The sequence below is a fragment of the Ciconia boyciana genome, chromosome 12, assembly GCF_034638445.1.
Source record: "Ciconia boyciana chromosome 12, ASM3463844v1, whole genome shotgun sequence".
In the NCBI taxonomy this organism is placed as follows: Eukaryota; Metazoa; Chordata; class Aves; order Ciconiiformes; family Ciconiidae; genus Ciconia; species Ciconia boyciana.
In genome coordinates, this window is record NC_132945.1 from 23,617,965 (window position 1) to 23,637,702 (window position 19,738).

Genomic DNA, 19,738 nt, shown 5'->3' on the forward strand with positions numbered 1-19,738 from the left:
TTAACCTAAAGTATGTGAAGAACAGCGTGACCTGCCCTGAGGAGGCTATTGGCCTCTTTTTTTTGTTTGATGGCTTTATTGCTGCTTTTTTGGTCTGAACTGTAACATAAATCCAGAGCGAGAGCACTTTGCTTTCTCTGTTTTATTGGATCTGAGTGGTTGTAATGCTCATTTGCCCGTGCAGAAACGCAGCAAGATAGGCTTGTGGGGTCTTTCATAAAAGATAACCTTGCAGATTCAGGAATATTTGTGTTCACATTTCTCAGCACTTATTTTGTCAATAGCAAATTAGCTTTTGGATTTTTTTGTTTGCATGTGGTTTTGTGTGAAGCTTGGTATGAAAAAGCTTCTGTATGAGACATGCCTAAAGAGACTGAATCTCTACTCCCTGAAAAAGATGGGTCTGGCCAGGGGCAGGGATATTATTAAGATCTATAAAGTCATAAGTGGCATGTCAAGAGGCAGTAGAGAATAATTGCCTCCCACCTGTATCTCATCCCCCAAAAACCAGACAATATCAAGAGTAAATAGCAGGTGACATTTTCAGAGCAAGTGAATGGAGGTGGTTCTTCACCCTGTGTGTCACTGCGTCGTGGGACCCATTGCACTAGGGTGCTGTGGGTGCTAAAAGCAGATATGAATTCAAAAAAGGGATTAGATGCCTTCACTGGAAAATACTCTTTTGAGAGCTGTTGCAGACAGAGATGCTCAATCTGATAGCCCCAAATTGCAAAATTATGGGATTCCAGGACAGCTTTGCACATCAGTATGGCTTTTGGATTGATTGTTTCTGTACTTAGCCTTACCTGGATAGAGGATAGGTGACAGGGTAGTAGGTTAGATGGACGTTGTGATGCCAGTACAATATTTTAAATATCCCAGTTGTTTGTATGTTTTATCTTGGCCAAACATTGCTTTTGTGGATAGGACACCTGAGAACTGAGAGTCCCATAGTATGTTTCTATATCTTTTAATCAGGAGGGATTTTCAGAAATTAATGGGATAGTTACTAAAATATCTGCTTATTTATATTAGTTTTGTTGTGGAAAGGAGTATTTTATGAATTGAATACGAGATGTCTGTGTGAGAATGAGTAACTGGAGCAGAAAGACTTGATGTTATCTTGCTGCAGGAGTGTTGAAAGTTACTGCTAGAAGAGGGAGTAGGAGGCAATTGAAGTGCATGCAGACATTCCTTGAAGTCTTAAAACCATCCTCATGATCATTTTATGCTCAAATACTGGATCTTGCACTGAGGAAGGTGAAATATTATGTATACATCAGCGTGAGGACAGCTGTTGGGAGTAGCGTAAATCAAGTGTGGCTGTAGCATGTTTGCTGGTGACCAAGAGGGTTCTTTGTCACCTTCGAGCAGTTCACTGGGTGAAGCAGTACCAGGTTGGTGCTTCAGAGGAAGGTGGTGGTGGAAAATAGGAAGGTGTGCGCATGGAAGAACTCTCTTGCTTTCGCAGGAGATTATGAACCATGAAGCCTGTTCATGTGAATTCTCTTGTGCAGAGAGGCAGCAGCTGTGCTTGCTGAAGGCCCCATGAACAGCTCATCAGAGCCTGTTGAGAAAGATGGACCGAGAGCTAGACTTCATGTTGCTAAACTTCTCAATGGGGTTCCTGTACATTCATCCCCCAAAATTTAGTCTCAAAGCATATCCCCTCTAGAAAGGTATTCAATATCTACACAACTTCAAAGACTTGGAAATTTTCTTCTTCTGGTATGCTTAATTCTAAGAAATTACATTGTGGACAAATTCAGTAGTTCAAAACTTAAGTTGAAGAATCTTATGGCCTTGTGGCCAAACAAGATCAAAAAAGTTTCTGCTTGCAGAAATCTTCTCTCTGCTTTTTTGTTGAGTTCAGAGGTAATCACCTCTCAGACTTGTCCAGAAATTGCACAGATGCAGGTCCTTAAGTTCATCATCCCAGAGCTTTCTGTCCTACCTGTGAATCCTTTTTATGATCCACTGAATGACTTCAGCAGAAGTCATTAAATATATTTTAATACATTTAAATATATTAAATATCTTTTTGTATCAATGCATTCATAGCACAGTAAATACATTAACACGTGCATATTAAGATTACTTAGCTGGAGCTCTAATGTTAAAGTAAGGTATGTATTATTATATGCAGGAAATTTATTATCTCTGTGGGCAGATTCTCTTAATGACTGCACTTCTTGTTTCTGTTCCTGCCTCTCTCATGCTATTGATTGAGATCTCGATGCCCTCTACCTGAGGGTGTTCTTCTCTAAGTGACATGCAAGAATTAAAAACTGTTTAACTTTTGTATGTACACAATACTGATTTTTTTTTTTTCCCCCCCTCTCACAAAAGCTTTAAGTGTGTTGCTATTTATATGTTAAAATACAGGGTGCTTTTTTTTCTGTTGGGATTTTTTGACTTTAAAAATGTGAATGTGGGATATGCAAGTAAAATTCTTGAGTTGCTTTTCAATCTGGCTCCTATACCCTTTGACCTTTCTTGAGAGAAATTTTCTACTTCCAAAATATAGTTAAGATGCTGCTTTACACAAGATCAGTTGTAAATAATCCAAGACTATAAGAAGATTAAATCTGTCTGTACGTAAGGCTAATCCTGTATGGATATGCAAAACAATGCTAGGTGTATTAGAACTGCCAAAAATTTAGGCTTTAGGAGAACTTATCTAACATTACAATAAAAAAAAAAGGAAAGGTAGCATGCAGTCATACTTCCTAACTGTCTGAAGATTTCTAAATCTTCCATTTAAATGGTTTATCCCTGAAATCTGTGAGTAGACTTCTTACTATTCATTCAGAGCCTCAGAGAGCTGCTATTAGAAGATGGGAGACAGCTGTTGCCTTCAGTGCAATACAGGTGGAATATCCAGAGCCATGGGGTTTCTAACCAAAAATACAACAGTCAGACTTCTCAAAGTAGATCACCTTGAATCTCAAGTTAGAGACACTGAGTATTCCAACAACTTAACTGTCAGTTGTATCCCAACAGCCCAGGCTTGAACCTTGCCTTGCAGAGGCTGTGTGCTTTCTCTGTGAAGTCATCTTTAAGTGAATTTTACTATTGTGAAAGTAAATTTTTGTTTCTGAGTTATAGTATACCATTTAAATTTTTTTTTTTTTGCCTATTTTTAATTTGGATAACTTTTCTATTGCTTACTGTTAGGTATACTTTAGTAAATGCTACTTTGGTGGCTGTATGCTTTGAGTTAATGAGCATTTTTTACTGTCTCCTTTCAATCCTTGCAAAGGCTCTATGTGTCCCCGAGAAAATCCACTACAGATCAGAAAACGGACTCGCCTTTAAAATGGTGCCGACAGGTGTTGGATAATCCCAGTCCCGAGACAGAAGCAGCCTGCCGAACTCTTATAAACAGACTTGATCAAGGTACGTAAACTATAAGCATTGCTTCTTCAAGTGTCTTATTTCCACTTGGGTACGTTACCGTATTGAGAAACAGTAAAGCAAAGGAGACCCGCAGTTTGCGGGTGCTGCAGTGGAGAATATCTGCAGAGATAGCACTCGGGTGTCGTGCTCTTGGTGCCTATCTCTACAGCCAGGTTTGTCATTGTCTAAAAACCTCCCTGCTTTTGGTTTACATTGGTACTGCCTCAGATGATGAAGGTAAGAGATCATTCTGTAAATGTAAAGAAAATTATGCTGATTACAAGTACTAGACAAAACAAACTGACTGTGATGTTTTGCCTCTCTGTATTTTTTTTAAGATGCAAATACAGGCATTTCAAACTAATTGCCAAATTGACCACCTTGCTTTCTGGTTTTTTTTAATATGTTCAAAGCCTAAACACTAAAATATATTTTAGTGTTTCCAGGCTCTTGAATTTTTTTTTAATATTTAAACATTTGTAATGTAAAAATATGTAGAGGGAAAAAATGTGCTTCTGGGGAGTGGGGGAGAGAATCATATGAAACAATTATTGCAGCTTTTTTCTATATAGAAAGTTCTAGTGTTGTTGAGTGTTTCTAATGGTGATTATTCTTACCATATCTTACCACTAGTATTATTACCTGGGTAAAATAGTTGTCTGATGCTCAAAGCTTACAATAATGAGACATTAAAATCTGTAACTTGAAGAAATGGCGTCACTTGGAAACCTAGTTTTCCTTCCAGTTTTACCATCCTCTAAAAGCACTTCATGGTGGCTTTCAGCTGTGTTACTTAACCGCTGAGGGAAAATCCCTTACTTAATCTGCCTGAAATGAAAATGCTACGGAGCGTTCTGTTCAGTGGTCGCGTACCACCATCATATTCAGTATGCTGGGGTCGTAGGTTTGTGTTTTTTCTTTTCCTTTTTCAGAGCACAGAAGGATCAAGCCCATATTAGCTGTTAGAATAGATGCATAGTTTACTTCATTACAAAACTGAGAAGGTTATTCTATTTCTACATATCTGTAGTACCTCCCCTGGAATCCAGCTGGTGGATATCCTACCTTTGTCTCTTCAAATGCACTCCGGGTTTGTATATAAAATGTGCGAGTCCTGGGCTGAATTGCTGATAGCCAAGATGCTGAGGGGTTTGAAGTGACTAAGTAATCCTCTTCTATATTGTATAGCCTTCTATATCATATAGCTTTCCTATTTAATTTAGCTTTCCTATATCTAGGCAGATGTGACTTCCCCTGCAGCTGGAGGGATGACTAGTTTTAATATTCTCTTCTAACAACTCATCATTGAAAAGCATTGCAGAGCAGGACGTGTTGCAACCTCATCTGTCTAGTTTGACTCATGAACATCTAAACACAAAGGCTGTGGTTAGCAGTGTTTGAAGAAGTGAGGCTTCTGAGAGAATTAATGTTTTGAAGTTCAGTGATGTTCTTAACTGCTGAAAATACAACCCCCAGTTTGGTACAAAAGTTGTTGCCTGCCTGGGTTTTGAATTCGCTGTCTTTGTCTTCTGTGTGAATGCAATAATTTTGATTTCAGTTTGACCAGCAATTTGACCTCAGTGATTTGAAGTCCGAGAGGCCACTGTTTTGGTTTTGGGTTTGGTGTGGTGTGGTTTTTTTTTTTTTTAAGTTTACATACGAACAGTGTTTTGGCACTGCTTGTAATCAGGCTTATTTTGAGTTTAGCCTTGAAATTCCTGATTTGAGATAACTGAATGTAGTTTGAGAACAAGCTTTGTTTACTTTTATAAACTATCTGCGCTTAAAAATTTGAATGAAGGTTCATTTGATTAACTCTTTGTTTTCTGTCTGAAATGTATCAGGCTTTAGTTGTATTCTATCACTCCTTTTTAACTAAAATAGTCTGACTTTATATTTGTGGGGGAAATAAAAAAGAAAACTACTTATGTAGTCAATCTTCATTATTTTCTTAGCTACTGTTCTCTCAATGGTAAGGGTTCAGTGGGCAATTCAGCAGCCCCTTGAATATATACAGATCATAGACTGAATCATTTCCTTAGCATTGCAGCTGCCTATTTCCACCTTCAGTAAGCATGGCTGCACTAAGTTTTGCTACCTGGCTTATTTTGATTGTTTCACTAACTCGTATGTGAGTCTGTGTGCTGAATAAACATTTCAGACTGGTTGTTTTTCATATTAATTTGCTCTCATTTTAATCTAAAGGCATAGCTTTAAAAATTCAAGTAACACGTGTGTAAACATGAAGGTCAGTGGAGTTCTTTAAAAGGAAGATGGGGTGTAGAAGTGACAGATACTTATGAAAACAGTAATCTTTGAAGACCAGCACTGAAACTTTCAGAAATGTATGGCTTCTTTAAAGCTGAGTTTGTCAGTAGTTATTTGGAATTCTTCCGAAGTGACAAAACAAGTTAAAGGGGAGAGTGAGCAAGGGAACAGGCGCTGCTTTGCTTCTTACATCTTATAACTGACACCGTCAAGATGTCTTATTTGAAGTACATCTGTTACAGTATTTAATCTTGTTTGATGCCTTTTTTTATCTTATGCTCTTTGTTTTCAAAAATAATTTGATAATCTTTATGGCTTTTTTGTATTTTTCCTTCTAGCCAGTAGATGGAAAAACCTGTATTGCAGTCCATTGGCATCACCAAGCGCACATAATTTGAATACAGAGACAGGCTCCTGTAGCAATGCACTAAACTCTCCCGGGCATCTCAAATCGACTAACAAAGCACTACTAACCTGTGGCAGCTCAGGTATGGCATGTCAGTAGAGCAGTGCAAACCTGTAGTGTTTAAAATGCAAGTAGTATTACTAATTGACACAGAAAAGTTGTCAAGAGATGCAAGTCCACCCATGGGGTTTTCTCCTTTTAATTGCTCACTTACTGACCTAGGTTTCATCTATTATGTGGGAGAAAACCTCCTTGCATTCTAAATGTCGCGTAGTTATTTCATGGTTTTGTTTTTATAACTTTCTTTCTATGTATTTTTATAAATTGTACTAATTTTAAGTGACTTAAAATAGAAAACAGCTATTTGGGCAAAAAAATTACTGCTCTAGAATAATGTTATCATATGTAGGTGTTAACTTTATAAAGTTACTTGGATTCAGTTTTCTGGCTTGAGAGTTTGTGAAGTTTCTTTTGAAAATATTGATTAATGTAGGCAACAGAAAGAAGCCTTGTGCTTTAAGATAAAAGGCGTAGTCTCCAGGATACGCCTTTAGATTGGCCGAGTGGGCAGCTAAACACAAAATAACAAAAGCTTTCTATCAGTCTGAATTGTGTTTGGAGTAAGATTTCCTACCTTAGAGGCAACTTATACAAAATTCATGTTAGAAGCCTGTATTTGTAGGTATGGTCATGAAGCTTCTCCTAAGTGGCTTGGCCTCAAGTCCGCCTTTGCATTTAAGCTGCTGCCTAAGGAGTCCACGGAGGCTCTTTCAGGAGCTTCCTTTATCCTTGGTGCAGTTCATGCTCAGTTTCCTAGTGCAAATGCTTTGCCGCTTGGCTTTATCATCAAAGGAGTCTTCCTTGATTTGTTTGGCTTTTGTGGAAATTGCTAGATCCTAATTTGCATGTTTAAAAACATAAAGCATGTTTAACAGTTTCTGGCTTGAAACTTGATGTTAAATGAACCTTTTTTTTAAGGAAAAAAAACCAAAAACATCCATGCATATGGATGTTTTCACAGCTGCAGGTATGCTTTTGAGATCTGTTGGTTTTCTGCTGTAAATAGAAATTAACACTTACCTCTACTTTGCAAACAAAAGGATGCATGTAGGACTGATTATTTTTTCAAGCTGAATTCTGCAGGGAAAGATCTCGAAATCAATTTCTTGTTTTTAATATGAGGTCGGTTGGCAAAGGTCTAACCAACTTTTCACACAGAAAGAGTTACTGATGTGTAAAACCAAAGTGTCTGTGCAACTTCCAGACTTCTTCATGCACTCTGCAAATCTCCTGAAGGTGTCAAGGGTACCAAATAAAAAGCCAAGTATAGAACAGGCTTTGTCTGTCTAGGATTATACATGAGAGTTCACTTCATTTGTTTGGTGGCTCTTCCCATGTGACTTGTGTAAGTGCTAACATGAGTTTAAAGTTCACTGTCGACTTGATTGACTCGAATCTAATTTTATCGCTAAGAAAAACAGAGCTTCCCCTACCGTTCAAATCAACAATGTTTAACAGTAACTTCCTTTAAAAACTAAACAAAAAAACCTTTTACAAAATCCAGATGTGGTATATTTTGAAGTTTCTGTAATGAAAACCATAATCAGTTCACCTTGCAATGTTGAGCCACAACAGTTTGTACTGATGAAAGAATGTGAATGTTTTTCTTCCCCTCCTTGACTGTTTTTAAATAGACCTGCAATTTGAAATGCAACAACCAAACTAAACACACACAACTGAATGGGGAACTTTGCATTTTAAAAAGCTGTATTCAAGATACAGCTGTATTAAAAATACCGCTTTTAGTCTTAAAGAAAGGGTTAGAGCAGGAAACCTGTGCTTGTTCATTATACTACATCCTACGGATGCAATCCCTACTCTCACGTTGGCTTGATTTCAACTGCTTACAGTGTCTTTTCCTGACACCAGAAGGAAAGAAACGGGATTATGTTATACAGCAGTGCAGTCTTCATACTGGAGTGGGTATTTGTGTCACTCACACACTCACAGACGCACCCCTTACACTACAGTCACACTTCTGTCACTGTGTTATGTCAGCATCTTGAAACTGGAACAACTTTATGCCTTTTCAGATGAGGGATTTGAGGCTTACTGGTACAAAGCAGTTAGCTCAATGTCCATGTAAGAAATTTGTTTTACACCTGAACTTCAAATGTGTGTTTTCCATGTCATCAGTTACTACTCTTCAAAGCTGTTGAAGAAATAACGTTGGGAACCTGCTGCTTTTTCCTGCCTAACTGGAATTAACGGTTGTTTGAAAGTGTTGCTCAGCAATGGTTTTTAGATGTTTTCCTGAGAACAAAATGTTTTCTTTCTACCATTGTTGTTGAGAATTATTCAGTAGGTGCACTGCCTTCAAGACTTAGAACACAGCAGGCAAAACTGCATGAGCTAAAGTAAAAGTCAATGGTGAATGACATCATACGGATGCTTTGGGAGGCTGACTTACGTTCTTGATTTGTTGGCTGGTGTGCTACAGCCTACTTGTTGCTTTTTATTTAAGGGATGATCTCGAATCCCTGCTTGAGCAGGATTTGTATTTCTTAAGCCTACTCTAGTTGAAAGTGATAAGTGGTCTTAGGCTCTTGCATATCTACTGGCTTCATCTGATCTTTGGTCAGATCGTGTTTTATACTTTGTGGGGGTTTTTTTTGTGGATCTAAATCTATATAGTACTAATCGCAACCTTGTCTTGGAATTAATTTAAAGTAATGATGTACTCTCTCCTAAAATAGCTCTGTAAGTTATCTAGTCTTATGTGTCTGTGTTCAAGGGCTAGTTATGCTAGGAGTATATTATGGCATTTTGTAACATGTGGCATCGATAACCATGTTTGCCACGTAGAGGTTTTACATTCAGTGATCCTTCTGTTTCCAAGAATTTTTTCTAGTAATGTGTGGGGTTTTGGGGGTGGTTGTGGGTTTTTTGTTTGTTTGTTTTTAATACAAAGCAGTATGGTAGTTATAAAATGGGAAAAGAAGATGGAGGTATGCTCACCATTGCGTGCTCTCTCTGAGATACTACCCCGAGCTAAAATTAACGTTGGTGGAATCGTAGCAAGATTCTCCTATCATTGCCCGCATCTGCCTGCCATCTGCAGACAGAGATGAGCTAACTGCTAGGTGATGCTTAGCCTTCCTGCGGTAACAGTCACCCCAGATGCCAGGAAGAGTAGTACCTGAGGAAAACGGAAGGTGACACCACCTTTCTGTGCATAGGGCTACTTACAGGTCTCCCACGTTTGAAGGACAAGTACCAGTATAACCCCCAAGTTACATGGCTTGCTCTCATCTCCCTGTTTCAGTAGCAAGTGGTAGTACTCTTACACCATGGAAAATACTGACTTGCTTGACTTAAGAAAAAGTACTAACAGGTAAAAGTTTGCACTTAATGATGATTACAATGATATTTTTATTATTATTATTTGAAAGGACAATTATTTGTTCCTCTTCCTAATGCCTGACATATGGAAAAACTTCCCTGGTGGAAAGATCCTTCCAGTTTGTTTTTTATGACCTACTGGATGAACAAGTTATATCCTTCCCTGTAAGAGAGAGTTTGATTTATGATGAGAGGAAAAAAATGGATAAACCTCCGGAATGGGGAGGACGCAATCTACTGTAAACTCTACTTTGCATAAGCAGATTGCATGACTGATTTTAGAGGTACTGCACTCGGAAAGCCATTTGGATCCCTTTACTCCTATGACTGCTCACCAACACCCTAGCAAGCACTTTGCATAACTTTGCTGATGAGTATCTAGATCAGTAGTTGCCCCTTTCTCAAAATAGGCAGAAATAGTACTCATCTTTTAAAGGATGTTTCTAAGCTCAAAATTACCAAGCATTCCTTTGCCACCTTCTGGACAGAAGTTCACAATTTTATCCCTGCACAAAGACACTCTGCCTCCTGAAAATTGCAGCTGAAAATACTGAGCATTGTGTTCTCAAGTAATGTCTAACTTCTTAGTTATTTCTAGCAACCGTACCTCAACTTCACAACTGCACTGATTTCATTACTGGAATAAATACTCTGCTGCTCAGTCTTGTTTTGTACGTGGATGTCTGAATGCTTTTTCTGTTCCTCCCTCCTCTTCCCTCCTAAAGGTTACTTGAGCATGCATTCTGCACTGAGCTCTCAGTCATCTGTGGACAGTGAGCTGAGTACATCCGATGACTCCATCTCGATGGGATATAAACTGCAGGACTTGACTGACGTCCAGGTTATGGCACGCCTTCAGGAAGAAAGTACGTGACGGCGATCTCCTCTGTGTTACTGTTTTAGAATTGTAGAGAAATGTAGATAGGTTCCAACTGTTCTTCTCTGCCCCCTTTCCCCAACAAAAAAATAATTTAATAGATCATTTGAAATGTTTGTGATTTGCAGGGCCTTCCTTTAAAAATCTACAGACCCAAGCTGTTACTTGAACTTAGCTGTTGTATAATGTTCTCAAGATTAGACCCCTTAAAGCAGAGTATTGAAAGTATTATACCAATTTATTGAAAGTATTATCCAAAACCCCACTTTGTTAAATATGTAAGCACCCTTTAATACTCAAAAACATTCCATCCCAGATTCTCTGAAGTACAGGTGAAGTTTTATGAGTAACTGTTTCATAATAGTGGCAGTTCAAACAGCAGCAGCCCACAATTGCCTGTCTGGTTGCTCTCCCCTCGCTTGAGCAAACACAAGCAGCTGTGTGACTGCACTGTGCATTGCTTTGGGGAACTGATCCAGCCAAAAAAAATAACCCAGCAAAACTTTTTGCTTGTAAATTCTTGTTTTTCTGAGCAGGCTGCCTAACTGCAGCATGAAATCACATTAGAAGCTGTCTAGAGGACTGAATTTTACAAGTTATTTATTTCACAGAAGATGCCAGTAGTATTTCACTGCTGTGTTGAGTAAAACCAAGAGTTCAAGAGTACTAAAACTGAAAGAGCTGAAATTACAATTTAAGTTTTGCTCTGGTAAAGTCCTCAGAGACAGCTCTGCAAATTTAACTTACACATAAAACATGCCTGTGTCCCAGCGTGTGGGGAGTTCAGGGCCCTGATCCAGTTCCTGTTAAATCATTGGTAAACTTTCTTGTAGAATTCAGTGTGATTTGGATGAGGTCCTAATTGAAGATCAAGGTGGAACAAAGTGGCTGGATCTGTCTTTCTGTGCAAATTAATCATTAATTTGATTTACAGGAAATAGAGAATGAAGTTCTCTGTTTTTCTTTTGGAGAATATTTACTTTTAGTACTGTGCCTTTATAAATTTAAAAAATACTGTAATCTAGGAATTGGAATATGAGACCAAAAAGAGCAAAAGACGTAAGATCTTGTTATCACTTTATTACACTTGACCACAGCTGAGGAAAAGTTGTATTAAAGTGAATAAAGCAAATAACGACCTTTTTCTTTCTAAACTTGAATATTTTCTTATACTTTGTGATCACTTCAAAAAAAAAAAAAAAGTCAAGGAAATCCTGTCACATTACAAAGTTTCCAGTGAAATATGAAAAGTGCTTCATCCTCAGAGTGATGGGAGCTTTTCATATTTGCATTGTGAAGGGAGAAGAGTGGGGAACGCTTGCCTTTTTTTTTTTTTTTTAATCTCTGCAATGAAGGGACTGCAATGAGAAGAGGGTTTTTCAGAACTAACTGACGCCTTTCTCAAAAGGCCCTTCAACCAGTTTTCTAAATTAGTTCTTGGTAAGAAGTTGCTTGTATTTTGTTAGGCAAGAAGACTTAAATAAAGGCATAAGTTGGGGAAGGGCCTGTAAATAAACCAGGGCGATGCACTGCAGATGTCAATAAAAAGCAGGTGTTCTTTCACTTGGAGACAGAAGTTCAAATCTTTGTTTCAACCTGTTGAAATGCTGGTGGGTGCCTAATTAATTGAACTAAAAAATTTATACTGTAAATTAGACTCTTATACCTAGTTAACCTAACAGAGCTTGCATGGCAGTATATAGTCCACAATCACAGCTGCTTGGGTATGTGACATAAGGAGTAATTCAGGTCAATTTGAGTATTAACTCTTTGCTCTAATTAAACAGTACTGATAGGGGTGACACTGTTCCGGTTTAGAGATTCCATATGCTGTGAGTGTCTTCAGTAACGAGAGTTATTAACTTGACTCTCCTTCCAAGGTGAAATGAAACACTGATAAAAGCATTGTTTCTGAATTTGCATTGCAACTGGGTAAGGAATTTCTCTTTTAAAGTATGATGACTTTGAGCCGTGTTGCCCTGTCTCCAGGTCTCCGTCAGGATTGCGCCTCCAGCTCTGCTTCTGTATCACGTCGCAGTTCCAGTGCCTCCCTTCACTCTCTGCGAAGAGGTACCTACAGTGACCAGGAGTTCGATACATACAGCCTTGAGGATGAGGATGATTATGATTGTTCCCTGTCATACCGTAGTGCTCACAGATATTCACCGTCTCCACTCAGTTCACCCCGATGCCAGTCCCCTTCTTCCAGTGCAGATTATGGCAGGTCATCTACTTCCCGTATCCGTCCCCCAAGGAGATCTGTGCAAAGTCCAATGCAAGACCGGCTCAAATATGCAAACAGCGAAGGTAAGCCAGTTGCGAGCTTTTGATACGAGTCAATGAAAATAATTTTGACATATACATTTCAAAAGCGCTGTTATTTAATGGAAGCTAGGAATTAGTTACACACTTGTCTACTTTTAAGTGCATATGTTTTTCAAGAGATAGTCTAAACCATTATACATCTCCACTGCTACCAGAAGCAGCAACTAGAGAATTTGCTCTTGATTTCAGAGGAGATGCGCCACAGCATGCCCAACCTGGCCAGGACGAGCCTTCGAGCTTTGGAGTCTGTACGGAGCAGTCGGAGCTTGGAGTCAGACCTGCAGGTGCCAAGCAGTCGAATTCCAAGAACTCAGCAACGGTCAGCAGGTCAGCACAGTCTTTGATGCACGTCGCTGTAGTTGCTTTCCTTTAGTCTGTTTAACCGACCTGACTAAACCTGAGGCCCTTAAAAGGCCCAGTATCCTGAAGTGTTCTTAAAATACTGTTGCTAACTGGGTTATTCTTCCTTTTGTTACTCCGTTTCTAGGTCTGGCTCCCAGTAAGCTCAGGTATTCCTCCAGCGCTGGGCAGCCTCCCTTAACAGTGCGACAACCGATGAAAGCAGGGTCATGCACAAACTCTCTGTTAGCACCCAGGCAGCCGGTAAAAGCCTGCAGTTACACAAGTCCTGTTAGTGGAGTTCGAAAACCACAGGCATCTTCGCTTAGTACAGGCTCTTCCAGTAGCAGTTGCACTACCAGAAGCGGTAATATGGTCACTGTGGCCAAAAATTCACCCATTAAAGCACGCACGTCTGTTGGAGGAATCTCGGTGCCCAAGAGCAAGCCGACGCCGCCATCCAAGAGGTAAGCGTGAGACTGCAAGCCTCAGACTTGAACATCTGCTTTTATTTCACAAATTAGAAACACTTTTTATATGAAGTTATGTTCATCTCTGATTTTAAAGTGTGACGTGGGTATAGAGTTGGCTCAGGGCTACTGATTAACTTTAGATGTAGGGTTGTGGTTGGGGAGCCCTTAAAGAAAGGGTAGCACTTAGCTGGAGGATTCATGGATGTTAAGGACTTTGCCCCCAGTCAAGAAGCAAAGGGTTGCGGTTCCTTTAAATACCACTAAAATGAAGTTCTGTGAATGTATGTGTGAACTGACAGGCTTCTGGGTGAGATACCACTCTTTACCATGTAATCTGTGACCAAACCATTCCATGTTTCAGTATTCCATCTGTATAAAAAAAAGTGCTTTTTTAAAACAAAGCTAATTATCCCGGAAAACAGAGGTATAGACTCAAACTTATTTGTGTAAGACATGAATGTGACGGCACATATTTATTTGGTGCGTACATCTGTTTTTGGGAAGGGGAAAAACTCTTCCAAAGGACTAATAAATTCTCTTTACTGTTAATACAATAATCTTCCCCGATGACCTGCTGTGGTGCTTCTGTAACTTTGCCTCTGGTGAAGTAAGTTTGGTGCGTTTTTTTCTTCCTTAGTCTTCAGTTAGGACTCTAGGTGGGCATTGTCCAGGGCCTAATGAGTTTTTAGAAGGGTTTGAAAAGTAGGGTAAATTAACAAGGCTTGTCTTAAGCATGATTCTGAATCGTTATAGTAACTTCATACAAGAGGGTGAAAGCAGAGCTCATATAATGGTTTCTAAAAACATACAGTTTTTGTTCTTGTGGCACGAGTCGGAACTGATTTGGGGCCACATCTTAATTGAGAAAGATGCAACAGGTTTTTGGACTTTTTTTGGACATTTATTTCTAGCTTTTATGATTAGCTTCCTAAATACTTAGTGGATACCTCAAGCTTGTAGATAGTCTAAAGCAACAGCTGTTTAGTGAGACCATATTCGATCTCTTTAAAGAATAAGGCTTCTAAGATGCTTCTAACAACTACACGCACAGGCTGCTTTATGCCATTTTAGCAAAGCAAAGTGTTCTTATCCCACTGTCCTAAGGCATCTGCTGTGCTCTTGTGTGTGGTAAATCCACTACCAAATTGCCAAAAGCTATTTTTTACAGCTATTTGCAGTACAACTGTAGTGTAAACTTTTATGATTGAGAGAAGTTAAGTTGATTCAGTATCAGACTAATAAGCAATAAGTAGTTGATTTTTAATGTCCCGTTGTAGCCTTCAATAAATTGAACTGTATTTACTCACTTTAAAAATTCCCTTTTGGGTATTTTTTTAAAACTCTTAATTTGTTGTAGTACTCTACATACAACCTGATTATCTTTCATGTGTGATATTTTCAGGGAAAAAATATTTCTCTTGGCCTTGGTCATGGGGAAAACCCACAACAGCGTTAGTAAGTTAGCAGAGCAGGATAAATCTGTTGCTGTAATAGTCACTTAATTTCTTTCAACTGCCTGAAGTTGCTGCTGCTGTGCCTGTTCTGCTGGCCTCCTGGTGCAGGGGGCGTGCAAGCTGTGCGTGTAGACTGCAGTGGTTTACCTAAGGCAGGCAGATGCTGACATTGTCAGAAGACAGACGTTACAGAAGCCCAGCATAAACTAAAACCTCAGAAAAACCTCAGACAAGCATTCCTGTGTACATCAACAGACTACTGGGGTCTTTGCTGCTCATAGCTGTTAGTGACTTTTTTATTTTTTTGTCTCTCAAACCAGATTTCTTCAGTCAGCACAGACCACTCAGGCCACTGAGGACGATTCCTGGAAGGATGGGTGTTACTGACAACCCAAAATGCTGATGCACTGCCAACCACTGCTGTGAAGCAGACCCCCAGCTGGCTGGGCGTAAGAACGTTATTTGAAAATGAAGAGAGACCCGTCATGTTGCAGACTGTGTATAGTTCCTCTCCTCTTGAACGCCAACCATCCTCACCTTCTGCTATTCTGCCAAGAGCCTGACCTCTTAGCGGTGGAACAGACAACTGCGTTACTGCATTTCCACTGTTCAATATGAGTCTTCACATGAAGACTGAAAATAGCCTTATTTCACCTAAACCTCTGCTTGCAGCCCTTTGGCAGGCTTGTCACAAAAAATGTCTTAGGTGACCTGCTCCTGAGGACGCTTGCTTAAAAAGGCTGCTGGTTGTCCTGTCTGTGCCAGAAAGCAGCTTTGAGCTGCTGCTATGGTGTGTCACATAGCAGTGGCTCGGGGAGACTAGAAATAGTTACATAGATGTTAGAAGTGAGACTTTTTAAATTCAACCTGATGTACTCTAATATTTGTCTGAAACTCAACTGTTTGGGTTTTTTTTTTTTTTACTTCTGTATAGAATGTATTTCTGCTACTTTTTATTGTTTGTTCTAGAAGATGAAGCAGGTTTTTATAACTGTAGTACACTTCAAGCTGTTGTATTCCAGTGTGTGCATCACAGTTCACAAGTGAAGGAGCAGTACACAATATTTGTGTGGGTTTGTGAGCAGGCAGTTGCAGGGACAGGGGATGCTATTTAAAAACTGCTGTTTATCAGCATCTTCATATCTCAGATGAGGAAGTTAACAAACACCGGTTAGAAGTAAACTTTTTAAAAATAACCCTCCCTGACTGCTTTGACTTGAAGTGTTTCCCTTTCATCTCTTTCAGCTAGCCCCTAGCTGCCCTGACTTTTGTAGAAGAGTTTTCTACTGTCTCTTTGGCTATGAAGGATTCTGTTTTGGTGTCCTTTTCCTCAGCAAGTGCTGGATGCTATGAATACAGTCTTAGTACAGAAAATATGCACTGATAGCAATGTTCTCCCTGCCATCAATGTGATTTTGATAGTGTAGTTTAATAAAATGTTATGGTGCTGAAATAGATCTGCTTTATTCAAACAGCAAGCCTGACTTTTGAGTGTTTTTTTGCTAGGAATGAGGCTTTTCACGCCAGGCCCAGCCCTCCAGGAGTCTGCTTCTGCACTTCAGCTCTTAAAGCTCTACTGAGGTAAACAGGTCTCCAGAGGAAGTCTCTCACGATGCAAATATTGATGTTTACCTTGAATCTCCTTGGATTTCATAAGAATGAGAATGTGAATTAAGAAAAACTTAATTCGCAGCACTCTGTTCATGTCTTTTCTAGAACATCCACAAGTGACCTAAGCAGAACAGAATATAGGAAACAACACTTGCCTGTAGGAAGCTCTGCAGGATGCTTTACAGCAGAGATCCCTTTTTGCAGCAAGTTTGCTTTAAAAAGAAAAAGAGGAGATGACAGTTGGTATCAGATTGCTGTTTCAGACTAGCTCACGCCTATGTTCCTGCATCACCCAGTCATCTCACCTAGGAAGACAATGCGAGGGCAGGACTGGTCCTCCTCTGAGCTGACTCCTCTCGGCCCCTTGCACAGAAGTTGTCCCACAATAGGAGCTCTTAGCATTGGGTGCGTAAGCTTTGAGACCAAGGTTGGGTTTGCTGCCTCTTGAGAGATGCATCTGTAAGGTAATAACTGAAAAGGAGCAAGGGTTTCTTTCTCATGTTCCATTTGCTCATTCTAGTGAATATCAGTGTTTTACTAGAAACTTCTGAAGATACAGCTGTACCCCATGATTTGCCTGAAGCTGAAATAATCCTCTTCTAGTTCAGAGCAGCTTTGTAAGTCTCAGAGCCAGTTCCACCTTGTTGAAAGGTCAAAAAGGAAGGTTTGTGTTAGGAGCACTGTTACAGGCAAGGGAAGAGGCAGATGAGACTGAACTGGAGCTAGTGCTCATTCTCTGAACATAAACACCTCCCTTCTGCATCTGAGAATGCTGGAGCCAACTGGTTTTACACAAATCAGCTTCTCACTACCCGGATAAAGCATTGGAGGTTTTTCCTTTATGGAGAAGGTTTTTTCTAATACTTCTGCCTGGTGGAAAAGCTGGAACTTGGTCACATGGAACTTCTCTACCTTCCCAGTGCACAGAAAGATAACAGACCAGCGACGCTTCAGTTCGATTGCTCTGCTGTTTGAGTTCTCCTTTTGTCTTTACTGTGGTCTCTATTCCGAAGGTAGGAACATGCCTGCATTTTCCAGGCAGGGCAGTTCTCTGCATCCTCTGATGTTGAGACAGCTGCTGCAATTTAGTGGATACTTTAACAGATATTTAATGCTAGGTAAAGAATAAAAACTTTCTGGAAAAGTAAAGTGTTTAAATAGTTTAAGGTTATATTCTAGTTAAAGCTTAGCAGGCATGTGCTGCTGTTTCCATGAAGAACTGCAGATGGATGCCTGCAGAGATACAGATGTGGATGCACATTTCTGGACAGACCTGAGGCTAAAAAGGGAAGTCAGCAAAGAGGTTAACCAGGGCCTTATTCTGAGGCTAGCTGCTGCCTGAATCCATGGGCACTCTAAAGAGAAGTCTGATACTGACAAGCGCTTGAAGATGGCTCTCCCTGATCAGTCAGGACCATTAAGCACAAAACCCAGCTCTGTAAGAACTATCACACTAATGAGATGTTAATTTAAGTTTTATCCTTTCATTTTTCTAAGCTGTTCTCATCTGAAGTGGTTTTCCTTCAGATTTTTATACTCTGTATCATCCTGAGCCCCTAGCAGGTATCACTAGAATGCAGCTTTGCCTCAAACCAAGATAACAACCAACAGTTTCTGCAAGTTTAAGAGGCAATCCAACGCCCTCATACTGATGCATGAGCCTGCTTCCCCCACCTACTGCTACAGCAGCATTTCACGTTCCTGAGGCAGGTGAAAGGCTACAGTGTTTTTACAGAGGCCCTAGTGCAAGGCAGCGAGCAGTAAGTCGCCCTGTAGGATAAACTCTTCGAGAAAAAGTGGGTTCTTCCCAGCTATGACTAGAGAAGAGGAACAGCACCCAGTGCTAGGGGCTTCCCTCAAGGCGGTGGGGTTTTACATCACTGGAAGTTGCTGTAAGAAAGTTCTCACAGGCTTTCACTTACCTTCCAAGCAGGCAGGGGAGTGGTGTTTCTGTGTCATCACTCTTCCTTTTGTATCCTCTCCACCTGCAAGGGGACACCTTGTCCCTCAGCACCCCCTCATTCCAGGCTCCAGGTTCACAACAGGGAGAAGCAGGTTCTTTCCCCCACCAGCACTAAGCCCCTGTGTCAAACCCCTTCCAAAGCTGAGAGGTTTTACCCAGCCATCGTGGAAACTACTTCACGGCAGGACTGCTGCACATCATTTCTCCAGGCAGCCACGCAGGGTGACACCCCCCCCCAGGTACGCGCTGGGTTCACAGAGTAGTTCCTACCAACGGTCTACATCTAATGCCAGACCCACCTTTCACCAAACTAAAGAACTCTGCCTTCTGTACAGTAATTTTATTTAAATTGAGTTAACTTTGTTTTTACACTAATGCCTCAGTGCATCCTTTAAAAGGAAAGGAAGCATTTTCTTTAAAAAGTATTTGTACATAAGACAACAAATCATAGAAATGAACACAGTAACATCAACAATCCCTAAAACATGCACAATTGTACACTGAACTGTGGGTGGCTGCAAGCGTAGGAGGTAAGAGGAAGGAAATCTTTCTCTAAGCTTTACATTTGATTACCTCAAACAGAAACAGATGCCATGACCACAGTGCTGACCAGAACCACTGACACTGGATATCAAGATCTGATTACCCTCAGGTTAAATTTCAGCCTAGTCAAAGAGAAATCCAAATAAGCATACAGGTTTATAGGAGAACTCTTTACCTGCACAGGCTGGAAAGCTCCAAGGTCAGTGTAACATACACCAAGCAAAGCAGGTGAAGGAGCAGCAGCTTCACGTCACAGCCCTGCCGGTGTTGCAGGGCGCAGGAACCCATGGCACTGACCAAGTGCTTGAGTTTAGTCACCAAATTAAGCCTCCCCTCCCCATACCTCCACAGCTTCCACCCACCATTACAAGCCACTTCCCTGGGCCAAAAAGATGCAGCTTCCTTTGTAGACCATCTGATACTTCAATGAGATTTCAGTTGTTCCTATTTCCTCTCGGAAATGAGCCTGTAGGATAGAAGACCAAAGTCCCTACACCCCTCCTCACCCCAGGCAACAGCAGCTTTGGCTCCAGTCAGCCAGGACTGGCCTGATGATTCAGACGTCCAGCCAGGACAGAAACGCAGCGTTCACAGCTTCCGGCAGTAGGCAAAGCATTCCCTATCCTCTGACAGCAGCACATCACCAGCATACCTGACCCTCCATTTGGTTATTAGCCT

At 40.4% G+C, this 19,738-nt stretch overlaps 1 protein-coding gene and 1 long non-coding RNA gene across 3 annotated transcripts in view; one reads left to right on the plus strand and one right to left on the minus strand.

Annotated features, from left to right (window-relative positions):
* Window positions 1-16,874, plus strand: part of LOC140658320 (SLAIN motif-containing protein-like) — a 28,061-nt gene extending 11,187 nt beyond the window's left edge. The window contains exons 3-9 of one of the 2 annotated variants that reach the window (XM_072876552.1): window positions 3,263-3,399; window positions 6,006-6,155; window positions 10,201-10,341; window positions 12,342-12,659; window positions 12,867-13,004; window positions 13,165-13,483; window positions 15,264-16,874. In XM_072876552.1, coding sequence (XP_072732653.1) covers window positions 3,263-3,399; window positions 6,006-6,155; window positions 10,201-10,341; window positions 12,342-12,659; window positions 12,867-13,004; window positions 13,165-13,483; window positions 15,264-15,330 — 1,270 coding nt within the window. In that variant the 3' untranslated portion in view covers window positions 15,331-16,874. The remainder of the gene's footprint in view (window positions 1-3,262; window positions 3,400-6,005; window positions 6,156-10,200; window positions 10,342-12,341; window positions 12,660-12,866; window positions 13,005-13,164; window positions 13,484-15,263) is intronic. The other variant, XM_072876553.1, reaches the window with a different exon arrangement.
* On the minus strand, window positions 16,748-18,506 carry LOC140658324 (uncharacterized). The gene is made up of 3 exons (XR_012044695.1): window positions 18,477-18,506; window positions 16,860-17,011; window positions 16,748-16,766 (listed from the first exon to the last, which is right to left on the minus strand). It is a non-coding gene; the product is annotated as an uncharacterized lncRNA (long non-coding RNA).
* Window positions 18,507-19,738: the final 1,232 nt, after the last annotated feature.